The following is a 16,571-nucleotide window of genomic DNA, read 5'->3' on the forward strand; positions in this document are numbered from 1 at the left end:
CGTGACGTTGATGGAGGTCAGCTTTGAATGAGTCTTAAAAAAAACGGGACGTAACCGTTTCCTCTTTCTCTCTGAGGCCTTATTATCATTATTATTATGTGTGTGTTGCACTCAGCTTGTAAAAGGAAGTACACTCGGATATTTTAGTCCCCTCTCAGGATGCCTGGGACACGCCCCCCCTGCCCCCCCCCCCCCGGGCCCCCGGCCCCCCGGCCCCGCCCCCCTGCTGGTGTTAATCAGCCCGTGTCCACTGTGGTTCAGTGTGCGCTAGGCAGACAGCGTGGCTGCATGTGTGGATCGTTTCTCCTTTTACAGGTAGGCGCTCATTTGTTTTAGTGATAGAAGAGGATTCAATATGATTTTCAAATGTTTTTATTAAGAATACATTGGTTTTTTTGTTGTTTTTGTGACAAAGTCAGCCCGGTGTGAGTGAAGTCAGTCAGTGTTGTTGTTGTTGTTGTTAGGCCGATGCAGTGCTGCCGTCTTCCTCGTTCTCAGTCTACTCAAACACCCAGAGGAGTATTAATCAACTTTAATGACCAATAAGGGAACAAATATTCATCAAAAGGAATCACGTGTCACCATCGTTTCCCACGACGGTGCGTTCACGGTGACGACGGTTGACTCAGGAAGAAGAGGTTGTGGTTATCAGAAGTTTTTGAAAGATGATTTCTCTTAAATGAAACCTCTTAAATTACAATTCAAATAAATGAGTGTTTCTCAATATGAAACATTATTTGGGGTTTTAATTAATTGTACTTTCATTCACATACAGTCAATTTGAACACTTTATTTTCTTTATTCATTCTTCTTAATTTTACTATTATTAATATTATTTTAATAAATATATAAATCCGCTGTCTTCCACAATTCAAGCTTGGAAAGATTTGGACAACTTTTTACTGTCTCAGCTAAAATCAAGTGATAACTGAACGGAATCTTTCTATTCAACGCTGGTGACCTCAGTGGTGTGTTCAGCCAATCACAGCGCAGAGACTGGAAACAGGTGGTGACCACCAGGGTATAACAACTAAACTGTCCTTATTTACAACGTATAACATCTTATAAAACAAATTAATCAGTGATGTATTGTTGGATTTCTTCCAAATAACAACATACATTATTTAGCTATTTGGCTTTCATCAACATTTCAAAAAAATTATGTATGGAGTCATGTACATTTTTTTATTTATAGCAATGAGCCCACAGAAAGTTATTTCCTCCCCCTCATTTTTGTTTTTGATTTAGCTCCTTTCAGATTTTGTTTTTCTGACCCTCAACTTTAGTGTTTTAGTTCAGTCTTGTCGTTTCCGGCAGCAGCAGGCTGCTGTAAAACCAGCTGTCCACTTCCTGTCCACTTCCTGTCCACTTCCTGACCAGCAGCAAACAGACACTGAGAGACTATAGCAGCGGGGAAATTGAACAACTTAAAGAAATGCAAAAAGTTTTTCTCAGGACTTGTAATGTAACAACTACTTACAGTAAGCTAGATGGAATTAGTTTTTTGGTTATCTGTCTACTTTGGCCTGCTGGTCTTTTATTGTCATTGTAAGAGTCCAATAAGTTCATAAAGGATTGATTTATTGACATGGAATCAAAAAGGAGACGATAAAACTGAAACGTGGAGATAACTAAGCAACATTAAGGCTTACGGACGTTGTTGTTCCAATAATCACGTTAAAGCAAGACTCTGATGTAACGCACGTGATGTTTACTACTCCAGGAAGTAGTCGGACCCTTAGCAACCACCTAGCAACAGAGGATTTCTAGTCTCCAACTGAATAAATACAGAACATAGAAACACTAAACTGATCAGCTAGTTCAGTCTGGTCGGAACAAAGATATCTGCTGAACAAAGATATCTGCTGAACAAAGATATCTGAGGAATAAAGATATCTGAAGAACAAAGATATCTGAGGAACAAAGATATCTGAAGAACAAAGATATCTGATGAACAAAGATATCTGAGGAACAAAGATATCTGAGGACATAACTAAGGATGTTAAGTGCGTGACTATCCGTGGTGTTACGGTACGGGTGCTCGGAGCGACAAAAAGGACCAAAAGAGACCCGACTTCACCAAACGGGTCATTTAATAGATCTATAACAAGTAGAAACTACATTATTTTACATACTATATGAAATTCTATTCTAATTCTATATTCCATTGAGAAGGTGGAGTGATATTTGTAGTGATGAGCAGCGGGATGTGATGATGATTTGTTCCAAATGTACAGTTGACCAATCAGATGTCTGGGGGCGGAGCTACTGGTTGTATTGTGTTTTGGTAAAAGGATGTTATGATTAATGTGTCTCTCTTCTATCTCATGATGTACGTTGTTGTTGTTGTTTAAAAAAAAATCTCTTTGTAAAGCTCGACGCCGTCCTCGTACATCCGCTTACTGCCTCTGTCGTTGAAAATCCCCCGAAACAGAGGTGCTGGGGATTATCATGAGGAAGATTACTGAGGTGCCTGTACGTACGTGTGTGTGTGTGTGTGTGTGTGTGTGTGTGTGTGTGTGTGTGTGTGTGTGTGTGTGTGTGTGATTTCAGTCATCAGGGTCACATAAAAGCAGCTGTTTGGACTGAAAACATGTTCAGAGTGACAACAGAGAAGGAGAGAGGTGGTGAGCAAATCAGAAAGTTGTAATATCAAAGATGGACGCACCAAAACAAAGCGATTGTTGTCATATTTGTCATTGTTTGCCATTTGAAGGAAACATTGCTATCAGTGTCTCGTACGACAGAGACAGTTAAATGTTGCGATAGTATCTGCATGGTTTGTAATTTCTGAGTTTATATTAGAGGCACCGATGTCAGTACGAGGAATTCATTTTATAAATAAGATTATTATGATTGTTTCTTTGATGCTACTCTATTTATGTCTCAGTAAAAGAGTGTTTTTGCATTTTGTCCCCCTCTAAACTTTAGGAAACTTGACAAGCAACAACAAAAATATTGTAGTGTAATTTCCCCCTTTATATAATAAAAAAAAAAAATGAATTGAATACATAACATTTTAAATTCAGAATAAAGCTTTAATAAATAACACACTTTCTTTTTTTTTTTTATTACTAATCGATTAAACTATCTAGACTGCAGTATGGCTCAGATGGATGTTCTTTAAATCTTATTACAATATAGCACGTTATGCACAGAGCTCACTCTCATTGGGCGGCTAAAGATAGCTGTAAGTCCCGGTCTGGGTTGAACTCTTTAATGTGTGTTTGCATAGCTTTCCACTATTTTACATGTAAATATTTAACCCCCGTGTGCAGAGCTCTGGAAAGTCTCCCGCCCTCCCCCACAAACACTGACAAAGCCTCCTCATTCTTTCCACGAAGTTCACCTGAGCCGAGTACACATTCACAAACGGTCATCTGATGAATGAAAGGCCTTTTTTTTCTTCCTCTAAGAAACACTTTTAGCTTTCCAGCACTCATATATCATCACAGACATAGTAAACTTGCATATATTATATTTTTTATATATAGGACTTCCATTATTTATGGCCTGTTTAGTCTATGAGTCATTCTATTGACAGATATTTTTTGTTTAACAAGTGTTCGTAGCTTCAGGTCTGAAAAATGATGAAGGCCGAAGTGTCTTCAGCTGCAATACCAGCGAGTGCCACTAGAGGTCGGCTCCAAAAAGCCTCCGGCTCCACAGACTCCCATTCAACTTCTCTCATCAAATCCAAAGTGAATAAAATGTGTCCATCAGTTATCTCGGTGTTGTTAGCTAAAGTCACTCCTTCTTATTAGTTTTCTGGAGGTCCATCTGAAAATAATCCCTCATTCATTAGAAAAGAAGATTCAAGAAGACCTGTTTTTGGGGGCGTGTCTGTTTGATTGACAGGCCTGTGGTGCAGTCAGGTTACAGCTGTCGGTGGGCGGGACGTAGTATCGTCAGGTTTCCAATCACATCGGTCAGATCCACCGCTGGCTCCTCCCCCAGCTCATCCAAATATGGTCACTTCCTGCTCTAAACCAGCAAGATGGTGACGGACAGAATCTGAACTGGAGGATTCATAACATTCACAAACCGACGGGTGAAGTCACCGTTGGTTACCGCTTGGTAACTCCAGGCCAGTTTACGAGGATCTTTAGCACGACGGATAATTACCCTTTTTTTTGTTTAGTTTTTCTGTCTGCTCATTTGTTTGTCAGCAGCATTATGGGAAAACTGCTGGCCTGATTTTTATGAAACTTGGTGGAAAGGTGTAGATCGGGCAAATAAGACCGAGACCCTGTTACATCTTTAAAGTGGATCCGAAACAGTGCAGATCCACGAATTATTTTTCACTCACCAAATGCCATTTTACGATCCAGCAGATCGCATTAAAGTGCAGTAGTGACAAAACCAGCTATTCAAGAAACACTATGCAGTGTTTCCCAGAGGCGGAAATGTTTTTAAAGGACACATCTGGTGTTCGCTTTGAAGGTCTCCGTGTCCCAGAATCCATCTCTCTAGCTGCATGTTTTAAAAATGCTAAATGGATGAGCGTGTCTATTTCACGCTTTGCTGTGATATACGGGGTTGTATTTTGACACACAACAGGTACACAGTTGTGTTTAAATGTATCACTTGAGTCAATCTTAAACTCCCTGAGACAGAAAGTGAAAGTCATCCAGAGAGTTATATTTAACTGTGTTAACAAACTGATCAGAAATAAGTAGAGATTCTGGAGAGAGTCCATCAGAACAGTGGGAACACGAAACGGGCAACCAGTCGCAAAGCGTGAAATAGACCCGCTTTGGCCTGTCTAAGTGGGAGGGTTACATGTTTTGAAAGCGTGAAACTGACGTGCACGTGAATGTCATGTGACGTGGGATCATGTGATCAAGGTCCCGCAACGGAGGCAACAAAGGACATTTTTTCACGGTCATAGGAGGTGGAAGGAGTGGCATTAGTCACAGACAGCCAGGCGGGTCAATGAGGTTCAAATCTGAATTTTGTGGATTTTTTTTAACCCCATCCACGTGTTTTAGCTATAAATTTCCTTTTCCTGTAAGTCACATGACTCTACGCATGCAGCAGGTTTTAAGTTTGGCCCACTACAGGAAAACATTTAACTCTCACGCCTTTACAGGCCAAAGCGGGTCTATTTCACGCTTTGTCGTGATACCGGGTTGAATTGGGTACAATAGATAAAAAATGTTACAGCATTGACATCGGTTTGATTTCAGTCTGTTTTATTTCAGTCTTCTGCGTCCTTCAGTTCCTTCTCGGTTGACACAAAGACACTCTTCAGGAAAACGTCCCCTCGTCTTCACATGAAGACTGAAATACTGTACGTGTCACCGTGTTGACATGCAAATACGCAGAGTACTATCATCGCATCTCTCCCTCACCTTCCCCCATAATGGTCGGGGATTATCATCGTAGACGGCAGCTGTTACGTAACAGCAGCACACAAACACAAACACACACACACACACACACACACACACACACACACACACACACACACACACACACACACACACACACACACACACACACCGTGGTGGAAAAACACATAGTCGTAAAATAGTTGTTTCGCGGTAAAGGGAATAATCTGCTAAGCTTTCCGTATTTGCACTATAAGCAGGGACATGTAAACACATCATAGGTTGACGTGTGCTGGATTTCTGAGGCCAACATCAATACGTGAGCGTTATTAACGTAAACGTTTTTGGTACGCAGCACTTAACGTTGTTTGTTGAAGGATTGCGGAGTAGTTATGGAGTGAAAAAAAAAAAATCTAACCGAGTATTCTCTGTTGGATAAATAGCTTAAAATGTTTCTTTTCTGAAGCATTAATCTGACAAAGAAAAGATGCTGTGGTCGCGTTTATTCGTTTTCAGTGAGTTTTTTTTAAAAAGATTTTCCTATAACTCGGAGCAACGGTGCTGCGTGGGCCGAAGTAGAAGCCACAATCCGAATCACAGGGTGGCATCACATGACATATTTTTTTTCACTTACTTTAATATTTGGTATTAGGCCTGCTAAATACCATACATGTTAATCCTGGACCGTCTGTACTGTGGGACTTCCTGTTGCTATCGCGCTGTGGATTTATCTAAGTCTCATAAATGTTGGGTACACCAACACTAACTCTCTCTGGACAGTGGCAAATTTTTTATTTGTCACATTCTTTCGTTCTAATTTTGTACATAAAGTGTTGTTTCAGGCGTTGTAGTTTGTGAGAGGCTTCGGCTACTCGTCGTAGTTTTGGAAATATATCCAGACGTATCGTGGTTGCGGTGACAGATCTGGGTTTCATAGGAGAGTGGAGCGTTGGCCTCAGCAGACGTCTGCGCTCTCCTAGTGCCCTCGTCGCTTCATTTATTATCAATCCAGCCGTTCAGTAATCGGTGCTGGTCAGAGTGAAGCTTTTGTCTCTGTTGTCGTCCTCCACGTCTTTGTGTTAGTTTATAGACGGTTGTCTGCTTCTTAGAGAAACGGCTCCATAGACTCCCATTCAACTTCTCTCATCAAATCCAAAGTGAATCAAATGTGTCCATCAGTTATCTCGGTGTTGTTAGCTAAAGTCACTCCTTCTTATTAGTTTTCTGGAGGTCCATCTGAAAATAATCCCTCATTCATTAGAAAAGAAGATTCAAGAAGACCTGTTTTTGGGGGCGTGTCTGTTTGATTGACAGGCCTGTGGTGCAGTCAGGTTACAGCTATCGGTGGGCGGGACGTAGCATCGTCATGGTTTCCAATCAGATTGGTCAGATCCACCGCTGGCTCCTCCCCCAGCTCCCTCTGGTGTGAATGAGCATGTTTCTTGTTTAATATTTAAGCATCTTGTTTCGTAAGTGACACAACAAAATCTACCTCACTATGCTATTTATCCATAAAAAAGAGAAAAAAAAAGAATATAAATAGCCGCCATTGCATCTTTATGAATAGTCCTCCAAAGGCTTCGACCTACAACAGCAAAACCAAGGGATGATTCATGGTCACCTGAGGCAGCACTAGCCTAACCTAGCCTGATCTTAAAGTTAAAGTCTCCCAAACCCAAACTGAGAGTCGGTTCCACAGGAGAGGGAACCTCAAAGCTAAGCCTTTTTGGACCGGTGGATAAATTGAGTGTCACAACTCCACAAAACAAGTTATTTCACTATCAGAATTTGATCCATTTTGGTCTGATAACATTGGAAAAGTCTAGAAGAACCACGTGATTTGAATTATTTCAACCTTCAAGGTCAGCATTTCTCTGTGAAGCATCAGAGTTCAGATTTGTTGTTTTCTCAGTTTACCTTCAGCTTGTACTTCTGCGAGATGCAGCATAAATTGATATGTGCAAACTCAGCAAAATCTGCTCCTCCAAATACCTCAGGGTGACACACTTCTGTTTCTACGCTATAAGATGTTTTACCATCCAGCCTCGGAAACGCAACAGAAAAACAGAGTGACTTTGTCCTTCAGTAGTTTTTAAAACTGGAGGCCCAGAAATTCATCAGGATTTAATACTTATTTCATTTTATTATTGCGTTTGTATTTTCATGGTCACTTATCAAGAAGCATTAACATAAGACCTGCTGATATTTCTACCACGAGCTGATGAGACTTTTCTGTTATATTGGAGAAAAGTGAAAAACAAGATGTCCTAAATAATGATATTCTGCTGAATATGATTCTTAATTCGTTTTTATGTTTAACCACATTGAAATGATTTGTCCAAAATAAAATTATTTTCCGTTTTCTAGCTTCCCTTTATCTGTTTTAATTTAATCTTATTATTATTATTATTATTATTATTATCTTGTCAACTGATAACTTTTATTAAACATCTGACGTCAGTGAAAATGAAAATAGGGTTAAAATCTAATCTGTCGCCGTTCTCATGATTGTGTTTTAATGTGTCAGTGGATTTTCATATTTCAGAATATTACAGAATTGATTAAATGAAAGAGTTTCACACGTTTTCCACATGTTACAACATCTGAATAACAAAATATGTGGAAGAGTTTTCACATTGGCTTCCCACATTACAGCATAAAAATATTCCAAAAACACGTTTCCAATGTGCCGAATCACATGTGATCAGGAGTTTTTGCACATGTAAAAGTGAGGAAGATGTAATCAGAGTATTTTTTGCTGTCATTCATGAGCTCTAAAATAAATCCTCTTGTTCTGTTCACGTGTTGAACTACGGCTTTATTAGGGATATGTATATATATATATATATATTTTTTTTTTTACATTGACGAGCGCTGAGATTGAACATCATCACCACGACCCTCTCTGGGCTAAAAAAAAACTATTAACTAAGATAACAGATAACATGTCTTTAAACTTCTACTTTAAACTAACCGGTTTAATAATAATAATAAACTTTATTTGTAGAGCACTTTTCATACAAGAAATGCAGCTCAAAGTGCTTCACAGCAAGAAAATTACATATAAACAGATTCAAAGAAACATTTAAAAAAAGAAAAGAGATGCATAAGAAGGTTTAAATTAATAACGCTAAGTTTTTACTGTGTAATTGGTTGTGCCAAAAAAAAAAATTACAAAATGCTGTAACAGTAGTGCGATGAGTGTTACTATCCGCTGTAGAAGCAGGGCATGCTGGGTAATGCCAGCGGTTTTGATTTGAGTGACTTTGAACGAAGCAGCACTGCATCAGGAATCCAGTTTTTATTATAAAGTTTTATTAAGTTTGTTTAGTGGAAAGAAATGTGCTTTAGTTTTAAAGGATTTGATTTTCCCTCCTCAGCATTTCTAGAGGATAATGGGAGAAGAGATGAAGTGAACCCACCTCCCGTCGGATTAACATGTTTAATATCTGACCTTTGACCTCGGCGTCAGAGCTAGCGGGGAAACGTCCCTCTCCGATGCCACGCGTCCGTTTCAGTGTGACGAACCTCGCGCTGCTCTTTGAGACATGATGGATTTCTTCTTCCAGCGTCGCTTCGGTCGGCGCCACAAAGCCAAGAAGCCGCCCGCCGGCGCCGCAGTTCAGACCAGCAAAGCCAGGAGGCGCTCCAGCGTCGGGCTGCCCTCCGTGACGTTGGTGCAGTCCAGACGCTCCTCCGTCGGTCTGCCTCCGGTGGGTCCCGACCAGCGCCGGCGGCCCAGCGCGGGCCTGCTGGTGGCCAGCGGACAGAGACGGCAGTCCGCCGCCGAGCCGGGATCCTCCGAGGCAGCAGGGGGCGCCGTCAGGAGGGGAAGACGAGCCTCCCGCGTTCGCCGCGGGCTGGCGGTCCGATACCGACGCCCCTCCAGAGTCAAATCTATCGAACCGCACTTACTCGGATCGTCCATGCTGCTGGCGAGTGTGGTCCAGATGGGCGGGGGTTTCACGGAGAAGGAGGAGGAAGAGGAGGAGGAAGAGGATGTCTCTTCCTTCTGCTCTGAGTCGGACGGAGAAGAAGAAGAAGAAGAAGTCCAGAACAGAATGAATGAAATCGGCTTCAAGCCAACAGCTCAGTTACACCTAACGAGGTCGCTGATGATGGAGAACAGCAAAGCCCGCCCCTTGCTCCGCCCCCCTCGCTGCCTGAGGCGAAACTCCTCCCACCTCCTCCAGGCCGAGTCGGCGTTCCCGAGCAGCGAGACACGTTACGGCGTGTACGGCCGGTACAGCCCGCAAGGTAAACGCCACAGCGCTCCCAACAAACCCATCCAGACGTCGGCCACCAGCCCCAGTCTGGGTCTGACCTCTGACCTCAGACCAGCTGCAGATGTGACCTCATCTGGATCTGGACTCCAGAAGAGCTGCTCGTCACCGCTGGACGGACACGAGGAGGAGAGCATTTATTATGATCCGTATCTGGAGACGTGGGAGAACTTCCTGTTGTATGTAACACACGCACACACACACACACACACGCGCACACACGCACGCACACACACACACACACACACACACACACACACACACACACACACACACACACACACACACACCATTTTTCAGTCCCTCCAGGATTTTCGCTGTTTTATTTTGTGATTAAAAAAAAAATTTGATTTTTTTTTTTTTTTTTTTTTTTCTGTGGATTTTCTCAAAAATTGCGATTTAATTTGAGATTCTTGTGTAAAATTGTGGGAATTAAAAAAAAATTGCCAGTAGAGAAAGAAAAATTATATATTTTTTTTAATCACTACCTGATAAAGGAATAAATGTGAAATCACTTCCTGTGATAATAATCCTGCTGCACATCACAGAAATATTTCAGTTCTAATCTTTAAAAAAAAAAATCTATTTATTGAACTTATTAAACTACATCAGCTGTCAAAATAAGAGCTTCAGATGCTGTTTAATTCATGTTCATTCAACACATAGACCTGCTGGATGAAACAAACAAAGAGACGTCTCTGACAACTGGACGTGTGGAGAAAACTCATTTAACATCCAGTAATATGGAATCACTTCCTCTGATCACAAACATTTAATCATCATTTTATTGTGAAGGACATCATAACTGAAAGGAACAGTTCTGTTATAACTGAATAACGTAGGGTTGTGCTGGTTTTAGCATTCGTAGACAAGATCTCCTTCCACAGGTAAAAACTATTCACTCCAAGCAACACAAGGTTGGTTTTTTTTCAACATGAACAGTGTTTATTTAATTGACATTTGAAATGTTTTCACATCAAAAATGCCTTATTTTATGCAGGTAAAATAAGGCATCATACAAAATATCTAATTGCAACTTGGCACGCAAAAAGGTCTTTTTAAATATGAAATATGATTTTACACAGTTTGAACCAACATCTCTTATGTAACAGTACATTTATTTCATATTTATGTTAATAATTTATCGGCGCAGCCGGCTGTACTATTTGTTTTCAGTTTTTATTTTTATTCTGAAAGAGGCTTCTTTGTCTTTTAATCTATTTTTTCCCTCCTTTCTACTCTGAATAAATGATTACATAACGGCCGGCAGGATTTGAACCCGCTGTGCTTCTATCAGATGTCACAGACGACGTTATAAAAGAGGTTACGGCACCAAAAGCATCGTGAGAGAATCCAAAAGTAGTTCATAAAAATATGTCCCGCTGCGACCCTCTTAGTCATGACGAGGATTTATTTTCATATCAATGAAACTGGATTTACAACATCGCTGTTATTCCTCCGCCAACCAGTCATGTTACAGTTTACAACCTGTCCAGACTCATATTATGTGTGTTGTGACAGGAATCCTTATTTGTGTTTTCATGTTGCTGCAAAAAATGTGAAATATGGTCACAATTTGTCCGTCTGCTCCTGAGTTCTGGTGTCGAATCGCTGCCACAAAGGTGTTTTTGCTGATGGAACCAAAAAAGGCTGACCTTTGACCTTCAGGTCATCTTATGCTATTAGACATCTGTGTGAAGTTCAGTTACGACCACAAACGTGTTTTACGTGATTCTTTTTTCTTTTTTTTTTTACAACGCTCTGTAAACATTGGGAAACTGAGAGGACCAGTTTCTGAAGTTTTGAAAGTGAAATGTGGTCCCATTCTTGCCTCCTTAATAACCCAGACCAGAGAGGCCTTGGTTACAGCCTCCATCCATCCAGGATGTGAAGCCTATTCGTTCATCTATTGGTTCATTCAAACACGGAGCTTTTTATGTGGAACATTTAGAAAAATAAACAATGTGCTTGAATGAAATGTGCTGGACAGCAGCTGTCTGTCTGGTGTTGAACGCAAATACATTACATCAATATTTTTGGGAACGCAAATACATTACGTCAATATTTTTGGAAATGTAAATGATGGTTGGTATGCAAATATTGTACACGCATGTAAATTTAACACAGTTTGCAACTCTACGGCTCAGGACTACAAACAGTGACAGTTGTTGTTGTTGTTGACTGTCTTTATCATAGGAGTTTAAAAAAAAAAAAAATGTGTTCATGAGTAAAATGTCCCCCAAAAATAAAAAAGTGATTAAATGTGGCTAAAACTGACTGAAATTTGACTTTTGATCTCAGGATAAAGGTTTAATAAAAGAATAAATGATCACTATTTATATAGATTTGAATGGAAATAGTTTGTGTATATGCGTCAATACTGAAACGGACTCCACACAGATGTGTGTGGTTTTGTGTGTATGTGGTTTATTAAACTGCCACAAATAATTTGCATATTAAAATATGACCACTTTCTTTCACATTCATATGGTATCGGAACAAAATGCATATTTCTGCTCATTAATGTCTCAATATTCAAAACCGTGAATTAAGTGTGAAATATTTTCTTGCGTCCTTGAATTTTACCATCAAGAAGAAAACAATCATCCACAAAATGTGTGTTTGTGTTTTTGTGTGTTTTCAGGAAAGCGATCGCTAAGTCGGGCCTCCACCATCTGCCCTGCCAGCCCAGCACGTCCTCCCTGAACCGGGCCGACCCGGAGGCCCACGTCCGCAGCACCGTGGACTGGATGGTGAGTCGCAGGATCGCCACGACAACACAACACAACAAATGTCAAATGTCAAGTGTCAAGCACAAGAACTCCTCATATAACCTCCTTCTCTTCAGTCTTTTGTTGGGATTTAGACACTTCATTGTTTTGTTAACTTTTTATTTATAATCACATAAAAACTCTATTCTTTAGTCATTGACAGCGTTTTATATATATATATATGTATATATATATATATGTATATATATATACACACACCACATTGATGTGTAAACATGTACACATTTGGGATGGGCATTTCAAGCAAAACTACTATTTGAATTTTAATATATAGTATAATATATATTTAGGTACATCACTTTCTGACCGGAGTAAAGCATTACAACCAGGCGCATTTAAAAACAGAGGAAATAAGGAAGAGTCGCATATAGGAATTGATCTTGTAGATTATGACGATTTATTTGAATAGTAGCTCCGTCACTACTATATATACATTCTTAAATATACATACTTATGCTTTTACACATACTTATAAAATGTTTTTTTTAACCCAGGAAATGCGTTTTTGGGAGATATATACTTTATAATCCCTCATTCATTAGAAAAGAAGATTCAAGAAGACCTGTTTTTGGGGGCGTGTCTGTTTGATTGACAGGCCTGTGGTGCAGTCAGGTTACAGCTATCGGTGGGCGGGACGTAGTATCGTCAGGCTGGCTCCTCCCCCAGCTCGTCCAAATATGGTCACTTCCTGCTCCGAACCGCTCCGAACTAGCAAAGATGGTGACGGACAGAATCGCGTCAGTGATGTCACAGCGATGACATCACGTCTGTCTTCTGCATGATGAATTACAAACGGATGAATCAGCGCGTCAGTGTTCAGCAACAGTGACAGAAAACAGTCGTGTTTCAGTGTCCATCCTCCTGTGTGTGTGTGTGTGTGTGTGTGTGTGTGTGTGTGTGTGTGTGTGTGTGTGTGTGTGCAGGAGTCGGCTCTGTACGGAGATCATATCTGGTTTGAAACCAACGTATCTGGAGATTACTGCTACGTGGGAGAACAACACTGCATCGCCAGAGCGCTGGTGAGTATCTCCATCTGATGATCTTCCTCTTCCTCTTCCTCCTGTCTCTCTATGTATGTTCTATTTTTTATCAGAGCTATGCAGCACTTTTCGTACATTTTCACGCAGTTCAAAGTGCTTTACAGATGATTGACAGGCCGAGAATAAAACGGACAGTCGTAGACCGGAAAAATAAAATACATTTAAGAACAAAATCAAAACACACTTACAAACAAATTAAAGGGACAATAAAACTATTTAAAAAAAAACAACCACTTATTTTTCTGCTTTATAGTTCTCCAACATCAAAAGAATGAAAATGTCCTTTTCATTTCGCAGTCGTTCGTTTATTTTCATGGCTGCACGTGATACCGACGACGCAATCACAACCGGTGCAAAATACATGTGCAAACTTTTTGGAATAAAAAAACCCAACAATTTCGTCCCCTTTATGAGGAGCTGTTAGTAAATCAGGTCCTAAATGTATAACATGCACACAAAAAAAGGAAAGTACGAACAAAACACCTGACGGAGGCTGATGCGTCTGAAATGAGTCGAGAGGGAGAAACATGGAAAATATATTTGAACGCTAAACACACCAACACTCGCAGACACATTTCACATAAAGCTCTTTAAAGTTTGTCCAGCAGTTAAACGGTCGTCCTCCCACATCAGAGCCAGGAGCTGCCGAGTGTCTTATTTCACATCAGATCACTAACGGACATATTTTTAGCGACAGCGGCTAAAAGCTGATGTCTGGTTGCCGGTCTGTTAAGAGCTTTTAAAACCTTCTGTTGAGTCCTGCTTTTCTATTTTACGTAGGTCTATTTTTTATTTTTGTATTATTATTATTCATGCAAAACTCCAGAGAGATGAATTAAAGTTTATATTTCGGTTCTGTTGTCTCGTTAATGGTATTAAACTTTATTTATAGTGCAGCCACGTCATGCAGGTCAAAAGCAGTTCAGTCCAAGTACTTAAGAACAGTGCTGCCAAACATTTGGACTACTTTCAAAATTATTTGTAGTATTTTAGTATCTATTCTAGAAATATACTTACTTTATATCACAGTATAAATGTTGGGGAAGTATACAGGTATAAAAAAAATAAATATATATATATATCCAATGTACAACCTCCAAACCAGCAGAATGAAGAGACCAAGTTAATTAGTGCCTATTGATGGCTAGAAATAACATTTATTTTCAATAAAATATGTAGTTTTGGAACATTTCAGTAAAGACAGATAAACAAAAAAAAAAAAAAAAAACTGTAGCTCAAAACCATAAGTGTACAAAATAATAAAGTTGGTTTATGTACAATCCACAGATGCTTGTGTATTCATGAAAGATGTGTAGTATAATGACTGACTACGATTTTGCATATTTCATGTATGCAAGTTTTACAGCTCATCACACAGAGTAAATTAAAGGAGCCGAATCCACGATTCTTAAATATTTGGGGGTATTTTTGCTTGTGTGTTGCAACCTATAGATATTTGGACATTTTAAAGTCAAGAGAAATATCTTTTTATTTTTGTACATTTGTTTAACTTCCTTCTCCTCGATTATTTCCTGGTGTTCAGAGCAACAACAAAAAAAACAGTGCCGGGAAGATAAAGTTGCTTTAAGGGTGCAACAATTCTCTGAAAGGTAGCATTTCGTTATATTTGTACTCATGTCAGCACCTCCAGTCATGACATGTCATCTGTGTGCTGAATCTGTGCTGCTTTCAGTCTGCATCATTTCTCTTTCCAGTACGGGACTGACACCCGGTGGTCAGAGGTGGTATTACAGCTCCATGTTTCATTGTCAAAAATCCCTTCTCGCCTTTGAGAGCCATGCATTTATTGACTTTTGTTCCTTTTTCTTGTGATTTTTTTTTTCAGAACTGATTATTTTCCTTCTTCTTTTCTGTCTCTCCAGCAAAAGTCCGTCAACCGGAGGAAGTGTGCAGCCTGTAAGATCGTAGCTCACACCATCTGTATAGAACAACTGGAGAAGGTAATTATTTTAACTCTTCTTTTAGTCCAAATACTTTAAAGCATTTTATCAAGGGGGCTGTTTCAGAAAATGTAAAAATTAGCTCGTCGTTAAATGTAAAAATTTAGTCGTCATGGAATAACAACGAAGATGAGAAGATTTCGAAAACTGTCTTGAAAAAGGAGATTTAGGAATGAATAGTCAACAGTCAACAAAAAAATTGTTGGTGAGAGGAGAAAAGATGGATTACTTTAAACCTTGTAGTTTTTTTTTTTTTTTTTAAACTTCACTCCTCACGTCTATAGTTCAGTGTTGTTTTGGAAGCAGAGGACAGCAGGTGGTCCTTTAACTGTCCTCCCTGTCTGCCCTGCAGTTCCCCAGCTCTAAAGCCACTCTGCTGGACGACACGCTGCCTCTCAATGACTCCACCTTTAGAGTGAGACACACAAAAAAAACCCAAAAAACTCTGCTTCCTCTCCTTCCTCCTCGTCGGCGACCCCGAGAAAATAATCCGTGTAGTCTTCACATGTAGTTTGTGGACGCTCTGAAATTTTGCATCGTCATAAAAAAAAAGCTCATTTTCTTTTCCTTTGAATGACGTAAAACCTTCCGTCTCTGGTGTGATTATTCCGCCGAGTTAAAACGACTGGAACTCCAAATCAAGGTGTCTCCAGGTGATTTTCCCTTCTTGAAACCGGCCTGATCGCTGGATGCCGTCAGGGTTTTTAACAGCGGTGCGTTCAGTCCTGCTTCCTGACTCCCTTCTCTCGCCTCCTTCCCTCTCTGCTCTCCTGCAGATTAACTTCCGCTGCAAGCCGTCGTTCAGAGAGTCGGGATCCAGGAACATCCGGGAGGTGACTTCTTTCAAGTTTCTTTTTTTTTTTGCACAGAAATCGAATAAACTGCATTAAAGTTATTATGGTGACCAATATTTTTGAGTTTAAATGCTTAATTTTTGTGGTTTGCGTGTGTTTCCAGCCCATCGTGGTGCATCATCACTGGGTGCATCGCAGACGGCAAGAAGGAAAATGTAAACAGTGTGGGAAGGTGGGTGGTAATTATGTTACTATTTATATATTAACCTTTAATTTTATGAGAATGTTTTGAAGCTTCAGGCCATAAATACAGTTTTAATACAGTAAAAACATTATTTCTATATTATAAGTTTTATCCTAAATTGCTT

At 40.0% G+C, this 16,571-nt stretch overlaps 1 protein-coding gene across 5 annotated transcripts in view; it reads left to right on the plus strand.

Moving 5' to 3' along the window:
• LOC138213949 (diacylglycerol kinase zeta-like) overlaps nucleotides 1-16,571 on the plus strand; it is a 101,175-nt gene that overhangs the window by 20,488 nt on the left and 64,116 nt on the right. For 2 of the 5 annotated variants that reach the window (XM_069175283.1, XM_069175285.1), the window contains exons 1-7: nucleotides 276-315; nucleotides 8,714-9,795; nucleotides 12,261-12,369; nucleotides 13,332-13,427; nucleotides 15,332-15,409; nucleotides 16,186-16,242; nucleotides 16,367-16,435. In XM_069175283.1, the coding sequence (XP_069031384.1) occupies nucleotides 8,882-9,795; nucleotides 12,261-12,369; nucleotides 13,332-13,427; nucleotides 15,332-15,409; nucleotides 16,186-16,242; nucleotides 16,367-16,435 (1,323 nt within the window). In that variant the 5' untranslated portion in view covers nucleotides 276-315; nucleotides 8,714-8,881. Of the gene's footprint in view, nucleotides 1-275; nucleotides 316-8,676; nucleotides 9,796-12,260; nucleotides 12,370-13,331; nucleotides 13,428-15,331; nucleotides 15,410-16,185; nucleotides 16,243-16,366; nucleotides 16,436-16,571 lie in introns of those variants that run through there. The other 3 variants (XM_069175286.1, XM_069175287.1, XM_069175284.1) reach the window with 2 other exon arrangements.

The sequence above is a fragment of the Embiotoca jacksoni genome, unplaced genomic scaffold (genome assembly GCF_022577435.1).
Source record: "Embiotoca jacksoni isolate LCO1_2020_lvr unplaced genomic scaffold, fEmbJac1.0.p SCAF_65, whole genome shotgun sequence".
NCBI lineage: Eukaryota > Metazoa > Chordata > Actinopteri > Embiotocidae > Embiotoca > Embiotoca jacksoni.